This window comes from Mauremys reevesii, linkage group 23 (assembly GCF_016161935.1).
Source record: "Mauremys reevesii isolate NIE-2019 linkage group 23, ASM1616193v1, whole genome shotgun sequence".
NCBI classification, from domain to species: Eukaryota; Metazoa; Chordata; order Testudines; family Geoemydidae; genus Mauremys; species Mauremys reevesii.
The window spans coordinates 16999209-17016843 of NC_052645.1; the positions used below are offsets into that span (position 1 = coordinate 16999209).

Here is a 17635-nt window from a genome sequence, read left to right on the forward strand (position 1 = left end):
TCTCTCTGGAGGGGTAGGAGAAGAAGGAACGAAGAGCTGTAGCACAGGGCCAGGGGCAGAGGGAGGTGAAGACCTCCTAGAGCTGGCCCCCCTCCAGCCTGGAAGTGGGGAGAGGACCCCACTGCAGCCTTTCCAAGCCAGGGTGAGAAGAGTGCACTGCCTACAGCAGCTTTTATTGGTTGTTCTTCCTCCGCGAGGTAGGAAAGTGGGGTTACAGCCAAAAAGAGAGCTCCAGTTTGCTAGGAGGGTTACATCACCAGGTAACTGGCTCCTGCCTCAGACAAATTTCTGCCAGGATGCCCCGGAGCTGGCAATGCTGCAGGCGTAAGCAAAGAAGTTAGGCGGTCTAAAGTCTGGGGAACACAAACATGAGCAAACTGCAGCAGAGACTGTGAGCTGTGTCTCAAGTTGCAGTGGGGGAGGTTTGGGTTGGATATTAGGAAAAACTTTTTCAGTAGGAGGGTGGTGAAGCACTGCAATGGGTTACCTAGGGAGATGGTGGAATCTCCTTCCTTAGAGGTTTTTAAGGTCAGGTTTGAGAAAGCCCTGGCTGGGATGATTTAGTTGGGGATTGGTCCTGCTTTGAGCAGGGGGTTGGACTAGATACCTCCTGAGGTCCCGTCCAACCCTGATATTCTATGATTCTGTGTGGGGCAGGGAGTATGGGTTTGTGTGTCAGTTACACTGTCCCCAGTGTAGGAATGCTGTAGCTGAGAATCATGCCCTGGATATTCCTGTGCAAGTGAACAGCACCTAGCACATGGTGGTTTCAGCCAGAACCAGGGCCGGCTCCAGGTACCAGCGCAGCAAGCAGGTGTTTGGGGAGGCCAACGGATAGGGGCAGCACGTCCGTCTCTTTGGCGGCGGGTCCCTCAGTCCCTCTCAGAGGGAAGGACCCGCCGCCGAATTGCCACCGAAGAATGAAGCGGCGGTAGAAGTGCCGATCGCGGCTTTTTTTATTTTTTTCCTACTGCTTGGGGTAGCAAAAATGCTGGAGCTGGCCCTGGCCAGACTGCAATAAATAATAATAGCAAGGAATGCAGGATGTGCTGGATAGTGATAGGAAGCAATGGAAGGAAAGAGACAGAGGAGAATCAGAAAGTTTTCAAAGATAGAATTGCTATGTCCAAAGGATGGTGGGTCCCAGCTAGGAATAAAAGCGTCAAGAGCTTTTAAAGAGTCTCTTTGTGAGGTATAGAGGAGGATTGGACAGGGTGGCAGAATGGAATTAAGGAAGTGGAAGGAAAATGCACAAAAGTGAAGAGTGAGTTTGACTTCAGCAAATGGCATGACAAGGAAAGGACTAATAGGATAAGAACAGGCCACATTAATTCAGAAAGTGAGATTGGAGAGCGAGGTCTGAAAAGGAAGGTGGAAGAGTTGGGAGGAGGAAGCTGTGGACATCTTTTCCCTGAATGTTTAGGCCATTTCTGGAGACAGCACCTTGCAAAAGGCTAATTCATACAGTTAGTTAATGAGCATCTCTGCTTGATATCATTAGGAACAGGTTTAGCTATCAAACACATACAGCTCACACACATGGAAGCAGTTGGGAATGGAGGCAGCTAGCTAGTGCAGAGCCACAGAGATCAGTAAATAAGGATCAATTTTTTTTTAACGACCTGGAAGAAGGAAAAGTGCAGTTGGCTGGTGGAATTTGCTGATGTTAAGGCTGGGAGGGAGGAAGGGAGCTTTCAGTAGAAAGGAAGAGTTCAGTAAAATTCAGAATGATTTGGACACTACGGATGATGTTATTCAATATCGAAACAAACATGGCAATGATGCTAGGGACATACAATGGAAGAAAGGGAATAAACCGATGAGATGATGTGCTAGAAAACACTGAGGAGCAGAAGAATCAAGAGGGGTGGCACATGCAATCTTAAAACCTTTGACACAGGCTGCGAATGCAGTAAAAGAACAAAAGAGATGCTAGGTTACATACAGGGATGGGGAAATGATCCTATCCCTGCTTGAGGGATTATCCAGGCCTCTCATGGAAAACCCTCTGCCCCTCTGGATACACTGGGGAAAGCAGACCACAGAAACTGAGACAATTCAGAGAGAAGGGCAATGGTTGTAGTCCAGAGGATCTTTAAAGCTCTGCATTCTTTATGACAGAAAACCATCCTGCTCCCATTTAAATCAATGGGGAAACTCCAATGAGAGCAGGATAGGCCATCAGAGGAGAACTCACTGAGGAGTATGAAATTCTGTGGGGACTAGACAGGTTATGTGCTGCAAAATTGTTCAAGCTAGCGTCAGAGACAAGAAGCAGACAGAGGACGTGAACTTAAGCTAAGAAAGGAGGACAATGGAAAAGAACTTAGGCAGAATGTCTTTATATGGATAGTACTTATCATGTGAGATAAATGATCCCACCAGGGAGAAAAGAGGAGACACTTATTAAACCTCTTTTCACTTCTGTGGGGTAAGTATTATCCCCATTACAGAGATGGGTAAAAACCGAGACATAGAGAGTTAAATGCTTTACTCAAGATCTTCCAGTGAGTCAGTAGCAAAGCTGGGTCCAGAACCCAGGAGCCTAGAACCATGTTCCTGTATTCTAACATTTATTAAACCCGCTACCCAGACACTGGATTTGGAGAAGATGTGACATTTTTGAAGAGGGAGAGGGGGGAAAAAAGGGGATAATTCAAAGGAAAAAATGTGAACCCCAGCAAAGCGGGAGGGGGACAGACAGACAGAGAGTGAATTAAGTATTATTTCTGTGCTCTGTGGTGCTTAGCTATTTTTAGTAGGTCATCAGGTTCAAAGCAGAAAAATCTGTAACCACAAGAGAACAAGAGGGACAATCAGGGACATTGCAGTTTTTAAAAAAAGCAGGAACATTTAGTCTTTGCAATATGCTCATATGTTTTCTTTTCTCCTTCATGGTTTCAGCAGTGTTCCTGATAAGCCTTCACTGGTGCTGTTTACAGGAGCAAAGTACAGACTATTTTAGTTCTCACACACACAAAAGAGCGTTTTTTCAGATTGCTCCATGCAAACAGGAATCCATCCAACCTTCAAACCTGAATTAACCAGGCCAAAGAGAAGCAGATGTGGGGAGTCGTACTTAACCAAATCCAAAAAGGGTATAATTTCTCTGCAGCTATGAGGGGTCACAATGTTGCTGAGATCTCTTCTCTGGACTTGCTGTAACAAGCTGCATTGTATTAGCAGCCCTGGGCATATCAGATGTAATGCCCCTTCCTCTCCTGGTGACACCCTAGCTGGCTGTTGCCTAGCTATACTCACAAACAGATCCCCAACAGGAGAAGAGCTGCAAACTCACCCCGTCCAGAAGGAAAGCACAGCTGAAAGTTTTCACATTCCTCCCTCCCCTGAAATATTTAATGGATAAATCAGAATGAGGTGTAAACCTGGCACTTCAGAAGTAACCTTTTTTTAATTTCATCCCATACAAGGCTTTCTCTGCCCAGCGCACATGACCCACAGGTTTTGTCCCCCTGGCAGCTTTGGACAGTTATATATTTACACACACACACAACTTGTTCAAGTTAATAGCATTCCTATGCTATTGAGTCAAAAGGCACTCCACAAATAGGGGAGCGGGTGGGCGGGAAGAAGAGTGGACTGTACTGAAAAAAGTATCTTTTTTGACAAAAATATTTGTCACGTAAAGCTGTGTTTCCTTCAGTGCTTATATTGGCAAGCCTGATTTAGCCCTGATTTCACTGGAACTTAGAAACCTGAAGGCAAACAAGGGATGGGTAACCTGAGCCTTGCACTAGTGTCTGGCCCAGGGAGGATTAGCAAGACTGGGGAAGCTGACACTTGGGACTACGTTGACGTTTATGAATGTTTCAAGAGAGTGGTGGGTGTTTCTTGGCAATTCGTAGGTAGATAAGCAGAGCCAGCTCGCAACTGCTGGGGAGGATGTCGAGGACTGGGCACGAACAGGGCTGTTACAGCAAAGGTAAGGTCTAGTTTAGTTCCCACCAGAGATTATTGCTGGATTTACAGATTATTTGTATTTTTTTAATGTAAAGGCGCGCAGATTGCAAGGCCTATCAGTACAATAGGAACGCAGGGTTGTCAAGACCTGACAATCTCAGTGAAGGAGGTGTCGAGAAGTCAATAGTAAGGCTGTGAACATCTCACTGAAACACAACAAAGCCCTTCATTGCAAGAAGGAGAGTCTTTAAAAACGGTTTTAAAATTAACCCAAAAAGCAGAAACGCCGAGACTTGTCAGGTCTGCAAATGCAAAGGGTAAACTCTGGCCTCTTGTAAACTTGAATGTATAATATATCTCCTTCCTGGGGCTACTTATACGTTGTGACAATCTTTACAGATCTATAGTTTTATGTCTTGCCACTCCTTTGTTGATGGTTTTATGGAGCAGTCCTTTATGCTGGGAAGATCATCATCACAGGGTTATGCAATCACCGTTAGCAAGTAGCTGGCATCTTCCATTTCTGAACTTTCTGCAGCTGGTATAGTGAGCAAGGCCAACGCTGCCTTGAGAACTTGGAGGGGGAGAGAGACAGCTGCCAGGTTAGGTACTGAGGCTAAGATTTACCACCACTGGAAAGGAAAGGGCATCGGCAGCAGCAGCAGAACCTGGTGGGCACAGCTTGGCTCATCTCCCCTCTGCACTCTCTGCATTACACTCATAATAGCCACATTTCAGAGGAGACGAAGCATGAGTGGAGCACATTTGTATATTGGTATTAAATGTTAATAAATGGGAATATATTTGAAAGGGTGCAGTTTTGAAACAACAAAGCCCCATCTCATTCCAAAGGACAGGGAGAATGTTACTGTCAGAGCAGCACTGCAGGGGTGGGCAGGTTTATTAGTGAAGCACAACTGAGCTCCATCTTGTGCCAGCTGAGAGGGGAAGACTGAAGTGCAGTAGCAAAAGAGAGAGAACTTAATTATTCCTAATAATAAGAGCACCTGGCACATATATATTCACTTTTCAACTGCAGATCTCAAAGTGCTTTACCAAGGTCATTATTCTAATTCCGTTTACACATGGGGACAGAGGCGCACAAAGGTAAAGGATAGAAATTTCAGAAGTGTGTAAGTGACTTAGGAGCCTAAGATTATGTCTAGACTAGGAGCACTTTACCAGTATAGGAATACAAGTATACTATACCAGCAAAGCTATCCCAGCAAAGACCTAGTGTGGACACAGCTATACTGTGCTTTGTACCAGTGTGGTAAATCCACTCGCCCATGAGCAAAACAAGCTAACCCAATAAAAGTGTAGTTTTATTAGTATAGCTGTGTGCACACTACAAACTTTGCCAGCATAGCTCAGTCAGTCAGGGAATCTCAGACTCTTGACCAACAGAGCTATGCTGGCAGAAGTCTGTAGTGCAGACATAGGCTATGCCTGCACTAGAAACACTGCAGCTGCACCACCGTAGCACTTTGATGCAGACACCACCACAGCAACAGGAGGGGGATCTCCATTGCCGTAGTTAATTCACCTCCTGGAGAGGCAGTAGCTAGGTTGATGGAAGAATTCTTCTGTTGACATAGTGCTGTCTACACCTGGCGTTAGGTTGGCTTAACTACGTTGCTCAGAGGTATGAATTTTTCACATCCTTGAGTGACGTAGCTGAGTCAACCTAGCTTTTAAGTCTAGACCTGGCCAAAGTCTAAGTCTAAGACCTGGTCTAGGCCGAAAACTTAGATCAATCTAGATACATCACTCAGGGGTGTGAAAAATTCACACTCAGGCCATGGCTACACTTGCAGATTTGCAGCGCTGCAGCAGGGTGTGAAAAAACACCCCCTCCAGCGCTGCAAGTTGCGGCGCTGCAAAGCACCAGTGTGATCAGAGCCCCAGCGCTGGGAGCACGACTCCCAGCGCTGTACGTTAATCCCCATAGGGAGGTGGAGTATGGACTCCCAGCGCTGGCGCTCCGACCACACTCGTGCTTCAAAGCGCTGCCATGGGAGCGCTCCCGCGGCAGCGCTAAGTATAGCCATAGCCTTAGAGATGTAGTTAAGCCAGTCTACGCCCCGGTGTAAAAAACCCCTAGCTACCCCCTCTTGAGGGGCTGGATTAACTACACTCCTTCCACCCCTGTAAGAAATTTCTAGACTACTGTACCACAGTGGCAGAGCGGCAGTGCCGTAACTGTGCCTGTAGCGCAGACATAGCCTCATTGTCACAAGGAATTTAGGGACCTAAATTTCACTGAACGTCAGTGGAATTTAGGCGCTTTTGAAAATTTTACCCAAAGTGACTAGCTCTAAATCAACTAGTGAGTCTGTGGCAGACACAGGAGTAGAAGCCAGGAGCCTGAATTCACAGATCGGTATCCTAGCCACAGCAGTGGGCAGTGCCCCATCCCTAAAGTCCATTTAATCTCAAGTATTTTTAACGGATTTGCTGTTTTTTGTTGTTTTTTTTTAAATTCTGTAGTATTTTCTGTTTCAATCAACTAAAACTGATCACAGGCCAAGAACTCTGAACAAACATCACAAACCCTTATGCTCCACCCTCCAACTGATCCCACCCATTCCACTCCATCTGCTTTCTCATGTACTGCTCACCAGACAGCTGCCTCTCTGGCTGGACCGGGATGGTAAGGGTATTGTGCCAGTCAGGGAGGAGGGCCCAATAAGGACAGGGAAGGGGCGGGCGTAAGGCTGCACAAAGAAAACCATCACTTCAAAATCCTTCTAAAAATCAAAGGAGCACAGCAACCCAGAGCTTGTGCTCAGTCTTGAACAGGGTAACTCTAGCCACCACCTTCCCTGGAAAATGCCTCCCAGGATGGGCATGTTTTAGATGCAGGCTCCCGAGTCCCAGAAGTTGAAGGCAGGTTATGGGCTGGAAGGACCCAACCTCATTTGCTGTAACTTGCCGCCTGCTAAAAATGATCTGGAGCAAGGAGCCAGCTCTCCCTTTCTCCGCCCTCCTCCTCCTCCCTGACCACACTGGGAGGGATCCAGTGTCAGCCTGCAGCTGGCATTGCAGCTGGCTTCCAGGCAAAGAAAGGGAGATTGCTGCTTGGAGGCCAGGGGGTCTGGTTTCTAACACTTTATTAATAGCAAATACACACTCCTATGCTACGCCCACATCCAGTCCAGAACACGAGGAACTGGGCTCCTGGAGAGAAAGGTGAGAGCTAACAATTGCAAATTGGGGCTGTGCTTTTCCCTCGTCTGGGACCAATGGGGTAAAAGGGGTAAAAGGGGAGAGGTGGGGAGGGGTGTTCCCTGAGCAGAGCCACTTTCACCCTTCTTGCTGGGATTAACCCAGAAAGTCCAGCAGCTCTGCTCAGAATGTAGGGCAGCAGGGCTCCTGCAGGCAGCAGCTTCATTCATTTGACAGGGTTACAAGATCTGCCAGGAGTCTGCTTTAGTCAATACATGCAGGTCAGACTACCAGCCATTCTAGTCTGTGCTGAAGAATGCATTGTACTTCACCACGGGACCATAAGGAAGGGATGTTACGTGCCAGGTAAGAGATTCCTTGTGTGAACTAGAGAGAGAGAAGAGGGGTGTTATGGTGAGTTGATGTGAATCTCTAAACCCAGATCTGGAAGGGTGGGACTGCAGTGTGTGGTCTTGGGCAGTTGGTCAGTTTCAGGATTAAATCCTGCAACAGCAGGACAGGTGTGCCAGGGGTTATTTCCTGATTTTAGTCCCACACATGCAGATGAGCACCAAGGGGTTCAATTAGCCAAAAAGTTGATGGTACCAGCTGAAAAGGGGCTCTGCTTTTGTCCTCACCTTTTCACGATCTTTCCCCTTCTCTCTTAGGAAATAAGAGACACTCACCCTGCTTCTGAGGCTAGGGATGTGTCATGATTTCAGAAAGCTGCCTTATTTGGAAAGAGGGAGCATATCCGTGAAACTAATCTGTTCTCATCTTAGAACTGTTTTAGCGAACAGAGGGGAGCGCTGTTATTGTGCCAGCCTATGCGAATTTATTTCTAGGTGACTAGACATTAGCTCAGATCCATGCTGGCAGCGACCATGCTTTCTTCCTCTCTAACTCTACTCCAAATTGGGTGTGGTTGCAGCTTCCAACTGAACCTATTCTAGGGTGTATTTAAAAAACAAACAAACAGTATAATGGTCTTTTTGCAATAGATCATTCTCTCCTCAGGACCCCAAAGCACATGTGTTTAGACTAGTTATGACTGAAGCATTTTGTAACAATAACATGTATTAGGGACTTACATAGTTTGTAGTGGATGAATGATGAGCTCACAGCTGCAGAGGCGAGTTAAGAATCCCTCCTGGGAAAGCCGAAGCTTCTCTACTCTGTGTTAAATGTTGTATTCCATCCTCAGCCATCTTGGAGAGCCTGGGCATACTATCAGCACATGCCCTCCCTTGGAGGCTGTGTCAGCATGGCAGAAAACCAGGCAAGTTTTACTGAAAAATCTATAACTTGGCAGCATAAATTGCTGTCTGCCTGACATTTTGTAGACAAGCTCTCGGTGCAACAGCACCTAGTAAAAGCCTTTTGTTTGACTTTCTATCATTCCGAGTAGTAAATTCTCTCCTAAAAATAAAAGAGATACAGACTTAGCACATATATTCCAGTCACAGCACATGGGAGAGGCAGGAAGACACATCTACTATTATTATTTTGTATTACTGCAGCACCTCAGTGTCCTAACCAAGGCTTGTGTACACTTACATTGTACAGTGCTCTAACTTGCTGGCTCAGGGGTATGAAAAATCACCCCCCTGACCGCAGCAAGTTTGAGCACTTTAAAGTGCTAGTGTGGACAGGCTCCGAGTGTGGGGAGCCGCGCTCCCAGAGCTTGGAGCTATTCCCCTCGTGGAGATGGATTACCAGGACCACACTCACACTTCAAAGTGCGGCTGTGGGAGCGTTCCCGCAGCAGCACTTTGAAGTTTCTAGTGTAGACGTAGCCTGACAAGCAATAATATGGATCTAGGCATGTTTAATGCACCCATCCCTACAGCATCTAGCTACCAGCTCACGTACCAACTACAGAAGAAAAATAGAGACGTGTTTCCACACCCAACCTCTAACAGCGAACACCTTCACTCATGTAAACAAAAAAGTTTAGCCGACTGTTGGTCTAGGGGTACGTATGCCCACAGACATTCCAGTAGGATCCTCTGTGCTTGTGGCGCAAGGCACTGTGAAGAAACAATGAGTAAATGGATCTATTTCCTGTGAGGCAACAAGGAATGATCAGAAACAGTGTTACTACCAGCAGCCAGGAAACAAAAGGATACATCTACCCTGGTATTTACAATGCAACAGTCACCATAGTGTCTACGTGCCAGTTTTTCAGCAGAGTCACTCACTGGTCATATCCTGCCATGGGATAACGGTTTGCATCATTAGTGAAGTTTTACTACTTGACCAGTCATGGTAGTGCAACTTTGCAATGTATTGTCCTGGGCTGTTTATTCTGTAACTCCCTGCAATTCCACTGGATGAAGTGGTTCTACAGTTCTGGGAGGCTGGGTACCACTGGAACTGCAGCTGGTTTTCAAATTACTACTACACATCTCTTCTTCCCGGTCCATCAGAGCCAATGTCACTTTTTATTTTATTTGTTAAACATCTTAGATTTTTTAAGGGCAAACTTGTTGTAAGACCATGCACAATGCATCAATTCCAACCAATACTGTAGCCTTCATGCTTGAAGCGGCTTGTGAGTTTGAGAGCATGGTCTCTTGTAAAGAACAGGAAGGGTGTCTTACTTGTGCAAAGGCAGCTAAGAGCAGCAGAGATGGGGCCCTGCAGCAGAGGCAGGTGCTTAGCTTAACACACCGTTAACATTCCTAGTTCAGGGAAACCAGTTTGAGGAACCATTCCTTTAACAGTTTGTCAAGGGAAAATTGAAACTCGCAGTGGATGTTGTTGTAATTCACACTTCATCTCTCATTTCCAGGGACCTGATGGCAGATTCAGAACCCCCTTTGGAGCTGCACATAGACGATTCAGGTACATGCTTAGAGCTCGAGGGAGATGCTACAGATGCCCTGTTGGAGCCTGAAGTGGCACATACCCCCTTGGAGCTACATATGGATGTCACAAATGCCCCGCTGGAGCTGAACAACACAGACGCACCCTTGGAGCAGCATGTGGATGGTGCAGATGCTCCCTTGGACTTAGATGTTGCGGAGTCCCAGACTCTGAGCATTGAGGAGCTGGGAGAGCATTTCCAGGAATGCATTGAAGCTGTGGAGCAGCTGGAGAAGGAGAGGGATAGCCTCATCCAGGAACTCACGCTGCTCCGGGAACCTGCCCTTCAAGAAATCAGACAAGCTCATGAGGAGATACTGGCAGCCTACAGACTGCAGGCCAAAATGGAGCTGGAGCGGGACAATCTGAGAAACGAGATCCGACAAGTCAAGCAGAAGCTATTCAAGGTGACCAGAGAGTGTGTGGCTTGCCAGTACCAGCTGGAAACCAGACGGCATGACATGGCCCAGTATGCTGTCTATCGGGCTGAACTGGAAACCAGGGTCAGCCAGCTTTCAGAGGAAATATCGCAGCTGAGAGAGACTTGTGAAAAGCAGAAGGAACAGTTCAGGCAGCGGCTGGAGATGCCCCACTACCGAGGGGACAGCCATTACTTGCAGGAAAGCCGAAGGCTTTCCATGGAGTTCGAGAGCTTTGTGGCAGAGAGCCGCCAGGGCCTGGAGAAACACTACGAGCCGCAGCTCATTTACCTTTTAGAAAGGAGAGAAGCCAGTGCTAAGGCTTTGCAACAAACACAGGGAGAGATTCAGGGGCTGAAGGAGACACTGAGACCACTGCAGGGAGAGGCCAGCAGGCTGAGGCTGCAAAACAGAAATCTGGAAGAACAGATCGTGCTCATTAAGCAAAAACGGGACGAAGAAGTTCTCCAGTACAGGGTATGTTTTACGGGCCTATAAAATAGTTTAAAGTACCACTCTAGTCTAGGCCTAGTCTCTGCTGCTTCCATGCAGGTGGTCTGGCTCCTGGATTCAGCAACTGAATACTACAGTGATTGGTGCTAGACAAGTACCTTACATACAAGAGCTGGGAATCTTACTCTGAAACCTGTGGAAACTAGGGTATAGAAGACACTGCACTCAGGGCCAAGGGAAAAGATGGCAGGGAATAACGGGGGTAATAGGAAGTCAGACATCTACATTTAGTAGCCCAGAAAAGACATGTCCCCTCTCCTTGATGGAGGCAAGGCAAAGTAACAGAGCTGCTAGGTAGGCAGAAAAGAGAGGTTAGAAACAAAGAGGACACCAGGCGATATTGCTAGGGATTCACCACCATGGGCAGCCAAAGGAAATATCGGTTACTGATCTCCTCTTCAAACACGAGGCACCTAGATAGCCCCTCCAAACAACAAAGCCAGTTCCTACCTCACACGCTGTGTGAAACACAATGGAGCAGAAATAATTTGAGCTTTGTTACTTCCAGGGCCGGCTCTACAGTTTTCGCCGCCCCAAGCAGCGGCACCGAATTGCCGCCACAGGCGGCGGGGGCAGTCCGTGTGCCCTTAGGGCGGCAGGCGCGTTTCCGCGCGGCGGCAATTCGGCTGCAGCTTCTATGTTTAGCTGAAGCCGCCGTGGACAGCTAAACGTAGAAGCTGCTGCCGAATTGCTGCCACCGCGGAAATGCGCGTGCTGCCCTAAGGGTGCATGGATTGTTCCCGCCGCCCATGGCGGCAATTCGGCGCACTGATTGGGGGCAAAACAAGGGGGACTGCCGCCCCTTGCAGAATGCCGCCCCAAGCACCAGATTGCAATGCTGGTGCCTGGAGCCGGCCCTGGTTACTTCAAAAGCAAATCTTAATTAAAGGCCTAAAGTGCAGCACCATGAGTTAGTTTAAAGCCTGTGAAGCAGTGTAGTGCCAAAGTTGTTGATTTTTATACCTGCAGCAGTTGTCTTATGTATTTGCATTTAAATCGGCTGTCAAATACAAATCCTGCTAAAAGTTTTTTGTTTTTTTAAAAGCCTCCAAGCTTTGACTGACCTATGAGAGAAATGAAACCGATCCTCTGTATAATTCAGTGAAACTCCATTGACTTCAATGAAGCGACATCAATTAGCACCACTGGAGGATCTGGCCCTCTCTCTATTTAGATTTGTCTCAGGATGTCTCTGTATACTGGATGCACAGGCATAAAGTGGGACTGACAGGACTACAACAACACTGCATATCCAATATACAGACACACTAGTTTACAGGTGTTTAATACACACACCTGCTGATTTATTTCTGCCTGAGAGACATACATGTTCAAATACCACAGAGATAAGCACATCATAAACAAAGAGAGAGAGAGGGAGAGAGATGTATCCAAAGAGTCCAACTTGCAGCACATCACATTTCTGCTTGGGGCTACCTGAGAAAAACATAATAGCTTCACTTTGTGCTGAATACAGCAGTTCCTCTTATACTGAGCAAGCTTCTATGACGACACTAGTGTTCAGAGTACCCTGGCTGCGTCTGGGATTAGTTCCAGGTGCTGGTTAGTTTATAAAGCCTTAAATGGTTTATGCCTGTTATTTATCTTGTCACCTTGTTGCCAGGACACTGGCCTGCTAACTTGGTGAGCTTCAGACTGCTGTGTAAGACACATTGGAATTGCCCTCACTGGTGCATCATTGGCAAAGCCAGGGAGTGGATGTCAAATATTATTTTGAAAATTGAAGCTTTTGCTGGCAGCTGGTTTGAGTAACACAAAACACCAGTTGTGGAGACGTTTGGCACCATTACAAATGCCTAAACCAAATACACTTATTACTAAATTACTGATGTTGATGGGAAGAGCTGTAGCCCTCCCTCTATTGTTTCAAGTAAGGCTATTTTCCCCTCTAGAGAGAGAAATGATTTTCCTACAAATTCCCATACTGCATTAGACCAATGGTCCATCCAGTCTGGTATCCTGTGTCCTCCACTGGCCAACATCAGAAGCTTCAAAGAAAGATTTAAACCTTCATTATGGCTACTTATGCCATAGCCTGCTCGGGGGATGGAAAGGAGAGGGAATTTCTTTCTAATAGTGGTTGGTTTATGCCCTGAAACGTGAAGGTTTAGGTCTCATACATTTTTTTATCCCAGTTGGTGTAATGGTAGCTATTACTCAGATAAATGACTACTCCTTCTCAGAATCTTATTAAGCTCTTTTCCAAGCTCTCTTTTAGCAATATGTTCCACAGTTAAAGGAGTTGTGCAAGTTTCTTTTTCCATTTTAAAATCTGCTGTATTTCCTTTATCTTGTTCTTGTATTATGACAGAGGATAAACAGAAGCCCCTAGTTGACCCTTTTTCTATCCCTCTATCACATTCACCTCTTCTCTAAACATAATAGTCCAACTCTAATCTCTCTTCCTATAGAAATTCTCTGTCTTTAAACACTTTCCCTAGTTTTTTCTATCTCTAGAATACGCTTTTTGAGACCAAACCTGAACACACAAAATTCAAAGGGGAGACTGTACTGTCAAGGCCTATAATGGCAGACTATTTTCAGTATTGTTCTCTCTGCTTTTCTTAACATAGCTATTAATAGAGTCTACGCCATCTAGTAAATGAAGTTGGTGCTCCTTTAAAAGTAAAAGCCTTTCTGAATGCCCTGATACAGCTGTTTCCCTAACATTTTGGGTCCCAGTGAAAGCACTGCCTGGCTGACTTCCTCCTGCATTAATAGTAACAGTCTTACATACTCTGCCCCAGGGTTGGGCTGCCTTCCTTGCCAGAGGTTCTCTACGAAGACAAGAGAAATGTCCAATGTTAAGATTTCTCCCCCATTTTGTAGGGAAAGGAAAAGCAGTTAAATACCTACAGAGTGCACTTAGGTGAAGATGATCCCCATTTCACTTTTCAGCTAAGTTAAAGCAAGCCAAGGCAGTCAGTGGCTTCTAAAACTGGACTTGGATTTCAATCCCTATACCCTTTCTGAACGCTGCTGTTGAAAAGCTTTTGGCAAGTTGCCCTGATCATGCATGAAGGTAACAGATGCAGCAGGCTCTGTATGAAGAGGTCAAGCCATCTATGTCCAGATCAGCTCATGGCCTTACATCAACGTTTCATTTTAGATCGCTCTTCGCATTTAGCGCTCTGAAAGGCCAGGGTTTGCTGAAAATTGATTCAGATGATCTCCCCCCTATTTCCACATCACACAAGAACTCGGGTGTACTTTCCCCATTAATTTCCTCTTTACCGCCTGGCAATTTTACATTAAGATAAAAATACAGATTAGATCTCTCTGAAACACACAATTTTCCTGTTTGTATTACACTTCAGTTATCGCTTCTTGAGGCACTATGAGCTGAGAAACATCCCATATGTACAGATGAGCCTACTGAGCGTGCATTAGCACATTCAGCCAACAGCAGAATTTCCTCCCTAGGCAAACTAGGTTCCTTATCTATATCAGGGATTAATCAATGGGTGGGGCTAGCCATCAGTATAGCTGCACCATTGCAAACCCAGAATGTAAACAGGCAGACCTGCTATACTGATGGCTGCAAGCAGGGTAAATCCTCTCCCTCCCACCCCTCCCCATGTAGGCAACACTAAGAGCTGGTTAACCTTCAGTTCCCAGGCACTGTTTCATAGTTACACATCAGACATTTTCTTTGTCCACAGGAACAGGTGGAAGAGATGGAAGAGAGGCTAAGGGAGCTGAAAAATGAGGTCCAACTTCAGCAACGTAAGAACCAAGAGTTGGAAGAGCTGAGGACCAGCCTGCACCAGGAGCTATCTATTTACAAGTCAGTTTATTTCTCTTTAGTTTTCAAGGGCAGCCTTAGACATTAGTTGAGTAGGAGCCTAAGGCTCCTAGTTCCTATACAAGCAGGGGGCCAGAGCAGTCCTACTTTGATGGAAAGCACTTACAGTGCAAACTAGGCACAATACCATTAGCGTCAGCCAGAAAGGGGAGAGATTGGAACACAAGTATTTACCAGAGAGCAGGATGAGACAGATAGAAAATTAAAATGGATAGACCTTTAGCAACACAGAAGAACTGAAGTGGGGACACAATTTTCCTGAAGAAGGCCACAGTTTTGGAAAAGTTGATATTCTCCATCACCACAAGCAAAGGGGAAAATTCCCCTTCTAGCCAAAATACCACTACTGCTAATTTTTTCTGGGGACGCCTCATCATGTTATGGGAATGCTCCACAACACCAAGAATTTCAAACAAAAATACATTGATTTGCATCAGAACAATCATCAGTCTCACTTCTCAAAGTTTGCACTTTGGGACATCTTACCCATTCCTTGGGCTGTACAGGCTCTGGAGATGTTTTGTAATTTTTCTTTTTTACTGTAGCATTTGTTTCCCACTTTTTACTTTTGTACAGTTTCAGAAAATATTCCCTCACTCCAGAGAGAGATATCATGCTTCCCTCAGAATAATTAGGAGGGAATTACCCCTTCCTTAAGAGGGAGAAATTCAGGCACCTAGCCCATTTCATCTCTAGTCCCTCTCCCAAGACTGCCAAAGGAGTTAGTTTTATCCACTCTTCTGAACGGGTATCAGGTAGCAAAGACTTTAGGACACTACAGATGCAGGCCAGATTATTCTAAATCACAGGTTTCAAAGGCCATTTTCAAATATGAATGGTCAATCTTGGACTCTTAAATTCATATCTGCACCTAAATAAAAGTTGCCCAATAGTCAGAATCCCTGAATACTTGCAGCATGCTGCAGGTGTTCACCACTAAAAGTTAGGCCACTTAATATGGATTGAGACATCTAAATAAGAAACCTAAAATGGGGCACCCAAATTTAAAAGCGTGTGTTGTCTGTGGCCTCTCCATTCCTCTCTCTGCCATAGCAGTAGTTCCTCATGTGTCAAACTCTGTGCTAAGGATAAGTTGATTCTGGAGGCAAATCTCACAGTTCTACATGCTTAGTCAACCAACCTGGTTGCTATCCAGTGCTATTCCTGCACACCTTGCAGCACTAGGATGTTCTTCATAAATAAAGTCCGCCTCCCGTAACTCTCCTGATCATTATTTCATAGAATCAGTGGCCTAAATTTACTTTATTCCCTTGCAGGGGCTGCTTAGAAATCTATGGTAATCTTTGCAACTCAGAAGAGAAAGTCGATCAAGACTGATTCATGGACTTCTTATTCTATCAGAAAATAAATGCAGAGGCACTAAATGAGAAGGACTGAGGTATCTGCAGTGAACACTTACATTTCCCTCTCTCTGCTCACCCCTCCTAAATAAGACATAGCAGCTATTTAAAATCAGGAAGACTAGACAATCATTTGCTTGTTTATATTTCTTGAGGTGCTGCTCTGTTGATCTTCTAGCATGGTAAAAAGAATGAAGCTGCTGTCCTCCAGGAGAGCACAGAAAAGTACACTTGCACTAATTGACGAACATATAAAGAGGAACGAGAGATGTATGTTTTGCTGTGTATTTGGAAAGCATATCTGATCTTGCTTTGTAGGTGGACTGTATAAGCCTACACAGAAAGGGTCCTATCGAAAGGCAATTTTTTTGTTTCGAAGAACACACTTCAAAGGACTACTGTTGTTGCACGGTAAACAGGACGGTTTCTTTTGTAGCACAAAAGATGATGGTTGTATTGTGACATGTTCTAGTAGGGTCCATAAACTAAGTTCCCATATAAATGGTTTCCACTTTATATAAAAATTTCACCTTGAAAATAAGGATTCAGGTTTTAAAGGCTGCTTGTATATCCCAAAGCACATTCTGCCTCATGGAAAGGGCAACATATTCATGTGATCAAATCAAGTTTGCAGATGTTTTGTTCACACCTTAGTGATCATCATAGCATGTAGACCTAACAGCCTATTAACAATCAGTAGAGGGTTTAAGACCCAGGCCTGGTCTACACCTAAAATTTAGGCTGACCTATGTTGTTCAGTGGTGTGAAACATTCACTCCTGAGGGTGGCTTAACTACACCTCTAAGCCCTACTGTAGACACAGTTCAGTCAACAGAAAAATTATTCCATCAACCTAGTTACTGCCTGTTGGAGGGGTGAATTAACTACAGCAATAGAGAACCCCTTTCCATCATTGTAGCAAGTATCTACACCATGGCACTACAGCAGCAGCACCACCACAGCATCTGTAGTGTAGACACAGCCCCTCTCAAAGCACCTGGGGTGATTCAGACTCTGCAGTAACCCCTTTTCAGAATTACACCTCAGTCTGCTCCATTTCTTGAAGGCCAAGCTTTGCCTTAATGTTGAATGAATCAGAGCCACAAAGCCTTATATAAAAAGGCAATCCATGCTACGTAACCTTGAATTTTATGTTTTGACCTCACGGATATCAAGATTTTGGACTCTCCCCGCCCAAGGCTGCCACACCATTAGAACTTTGTCCTTGAGAGGGTGTGAACAGAAGAACTTTCTAAAGGCTAAATTATGGATAGCTCTGTACATGTACTCTAGAAGGAATGGGCAAGAAAGCACCCTTCATTCCTCCCCTATCACCACAGCCATGTTTTGGCTGAAGGGGGCACAGAGAAGATAATATGTGGTACTGCTGCTAATGCTAATAGCCCCAGAGGTTGATGTCGAGAAGCCATGGTACTGGGCTCCTACACACCAACATTCTCCTGGCAGCATTTGCGGGTCACACCTTTTAAAGCACCTCCTAGAAGGTATAATGCCTCCACACACTACTGCTCAGAAAGCACCTCTATTGTAAGAGGTAC

The 17635-nt window shown here is 45.6% G+C and overlaps 1 protein-coding gene and 1 long non-coding RNA gene across 5 annotated transcripts in view; one reads left to right on the plus strand and one right to left on the minus strand.

Annotated features, from left to right (window-relative positions):
- The window catches only part of LOC120389168, a 29115-nt gene extending 20836 nt beyond the window's left edge, over positions 1 to 8279 (minus strand). Inside the window, exon 1 of the long non-coding RNA XR_005590790.1 lies at positions 8181 to 8279. This is a non-coding gene — a long non-coding RNA (uncharacterized LOC120389168). The remainder of the gene's footprint in view (positions 1 to 8180) is intronic.
- Positions 3672 to 16611, plus strand: SYNC (syncoilin, intermediate filament protein). Of its 4 annotated transcripts, XM_039511496.1 has the most exons (5): positions 7050 to 7113; positions 7327 to 7455; positions 9884 to 10853; positions 14573 to 14697; positions 15993 to 16609. In XM_039511496.1, the coding sequence occupies exons 2-5, from the start codon at positions 7406 to 7408 to the stop codon at positions 16051 to 16053; spliced, it is 1206 nt and encodes a 401-aa protein (XP_039367430.1). In that variant the 5' UTR covers positions 7050 to 7113; positions 7327 to 7405; the 3' UTR covers positions 16054 to 16609. The 4 variants fall into 4 exon arrangements, with proteins under 4 accessions (XP_039367431.1, XP_039367428.1, XP_039367430.1 ...); XM_039511497.1 differs by lacking the exons at positions 7050 to 7113; positions 7327 to 7455 and adding an exon at positions 3672 to 3943 and having other exon boundaries at positions 15993 to 16608; XM_039511494.1 differs by lacking the exon at positions 7327 to 7455 and having other exon boundaries at positions 6543 to 7113; positions 15993 to 16611.
- Positions 16612 to 17635: the final 1024 nt, after the last annotated feature.

Excerpts from the sequence above, each read along its gene's own strand:
- SYNC (XM_039511494.1), top strand. The coding sequence starts at position 6,818 with ATGGGCTGGAAGGACCCAACCTCATTTGCTGTAACTTGCCGCCTGCTA. Across the intron at positions 10,854-14,572 it reads AAGAAGTTCTCCAGTACAGG|GAACAGGTGGAAGAGATGGA; the intron begins GTATGTTTTACG and ends CTTTGTCCACAG. Across the intron at positions 14,698-15,992 it reads CAGGAGCTATCTATTTACAA|GGGCTGCTTAGAAATCTATG; the intron begins GTCAGTTTATTT and ends ATTCCCTTGCAG.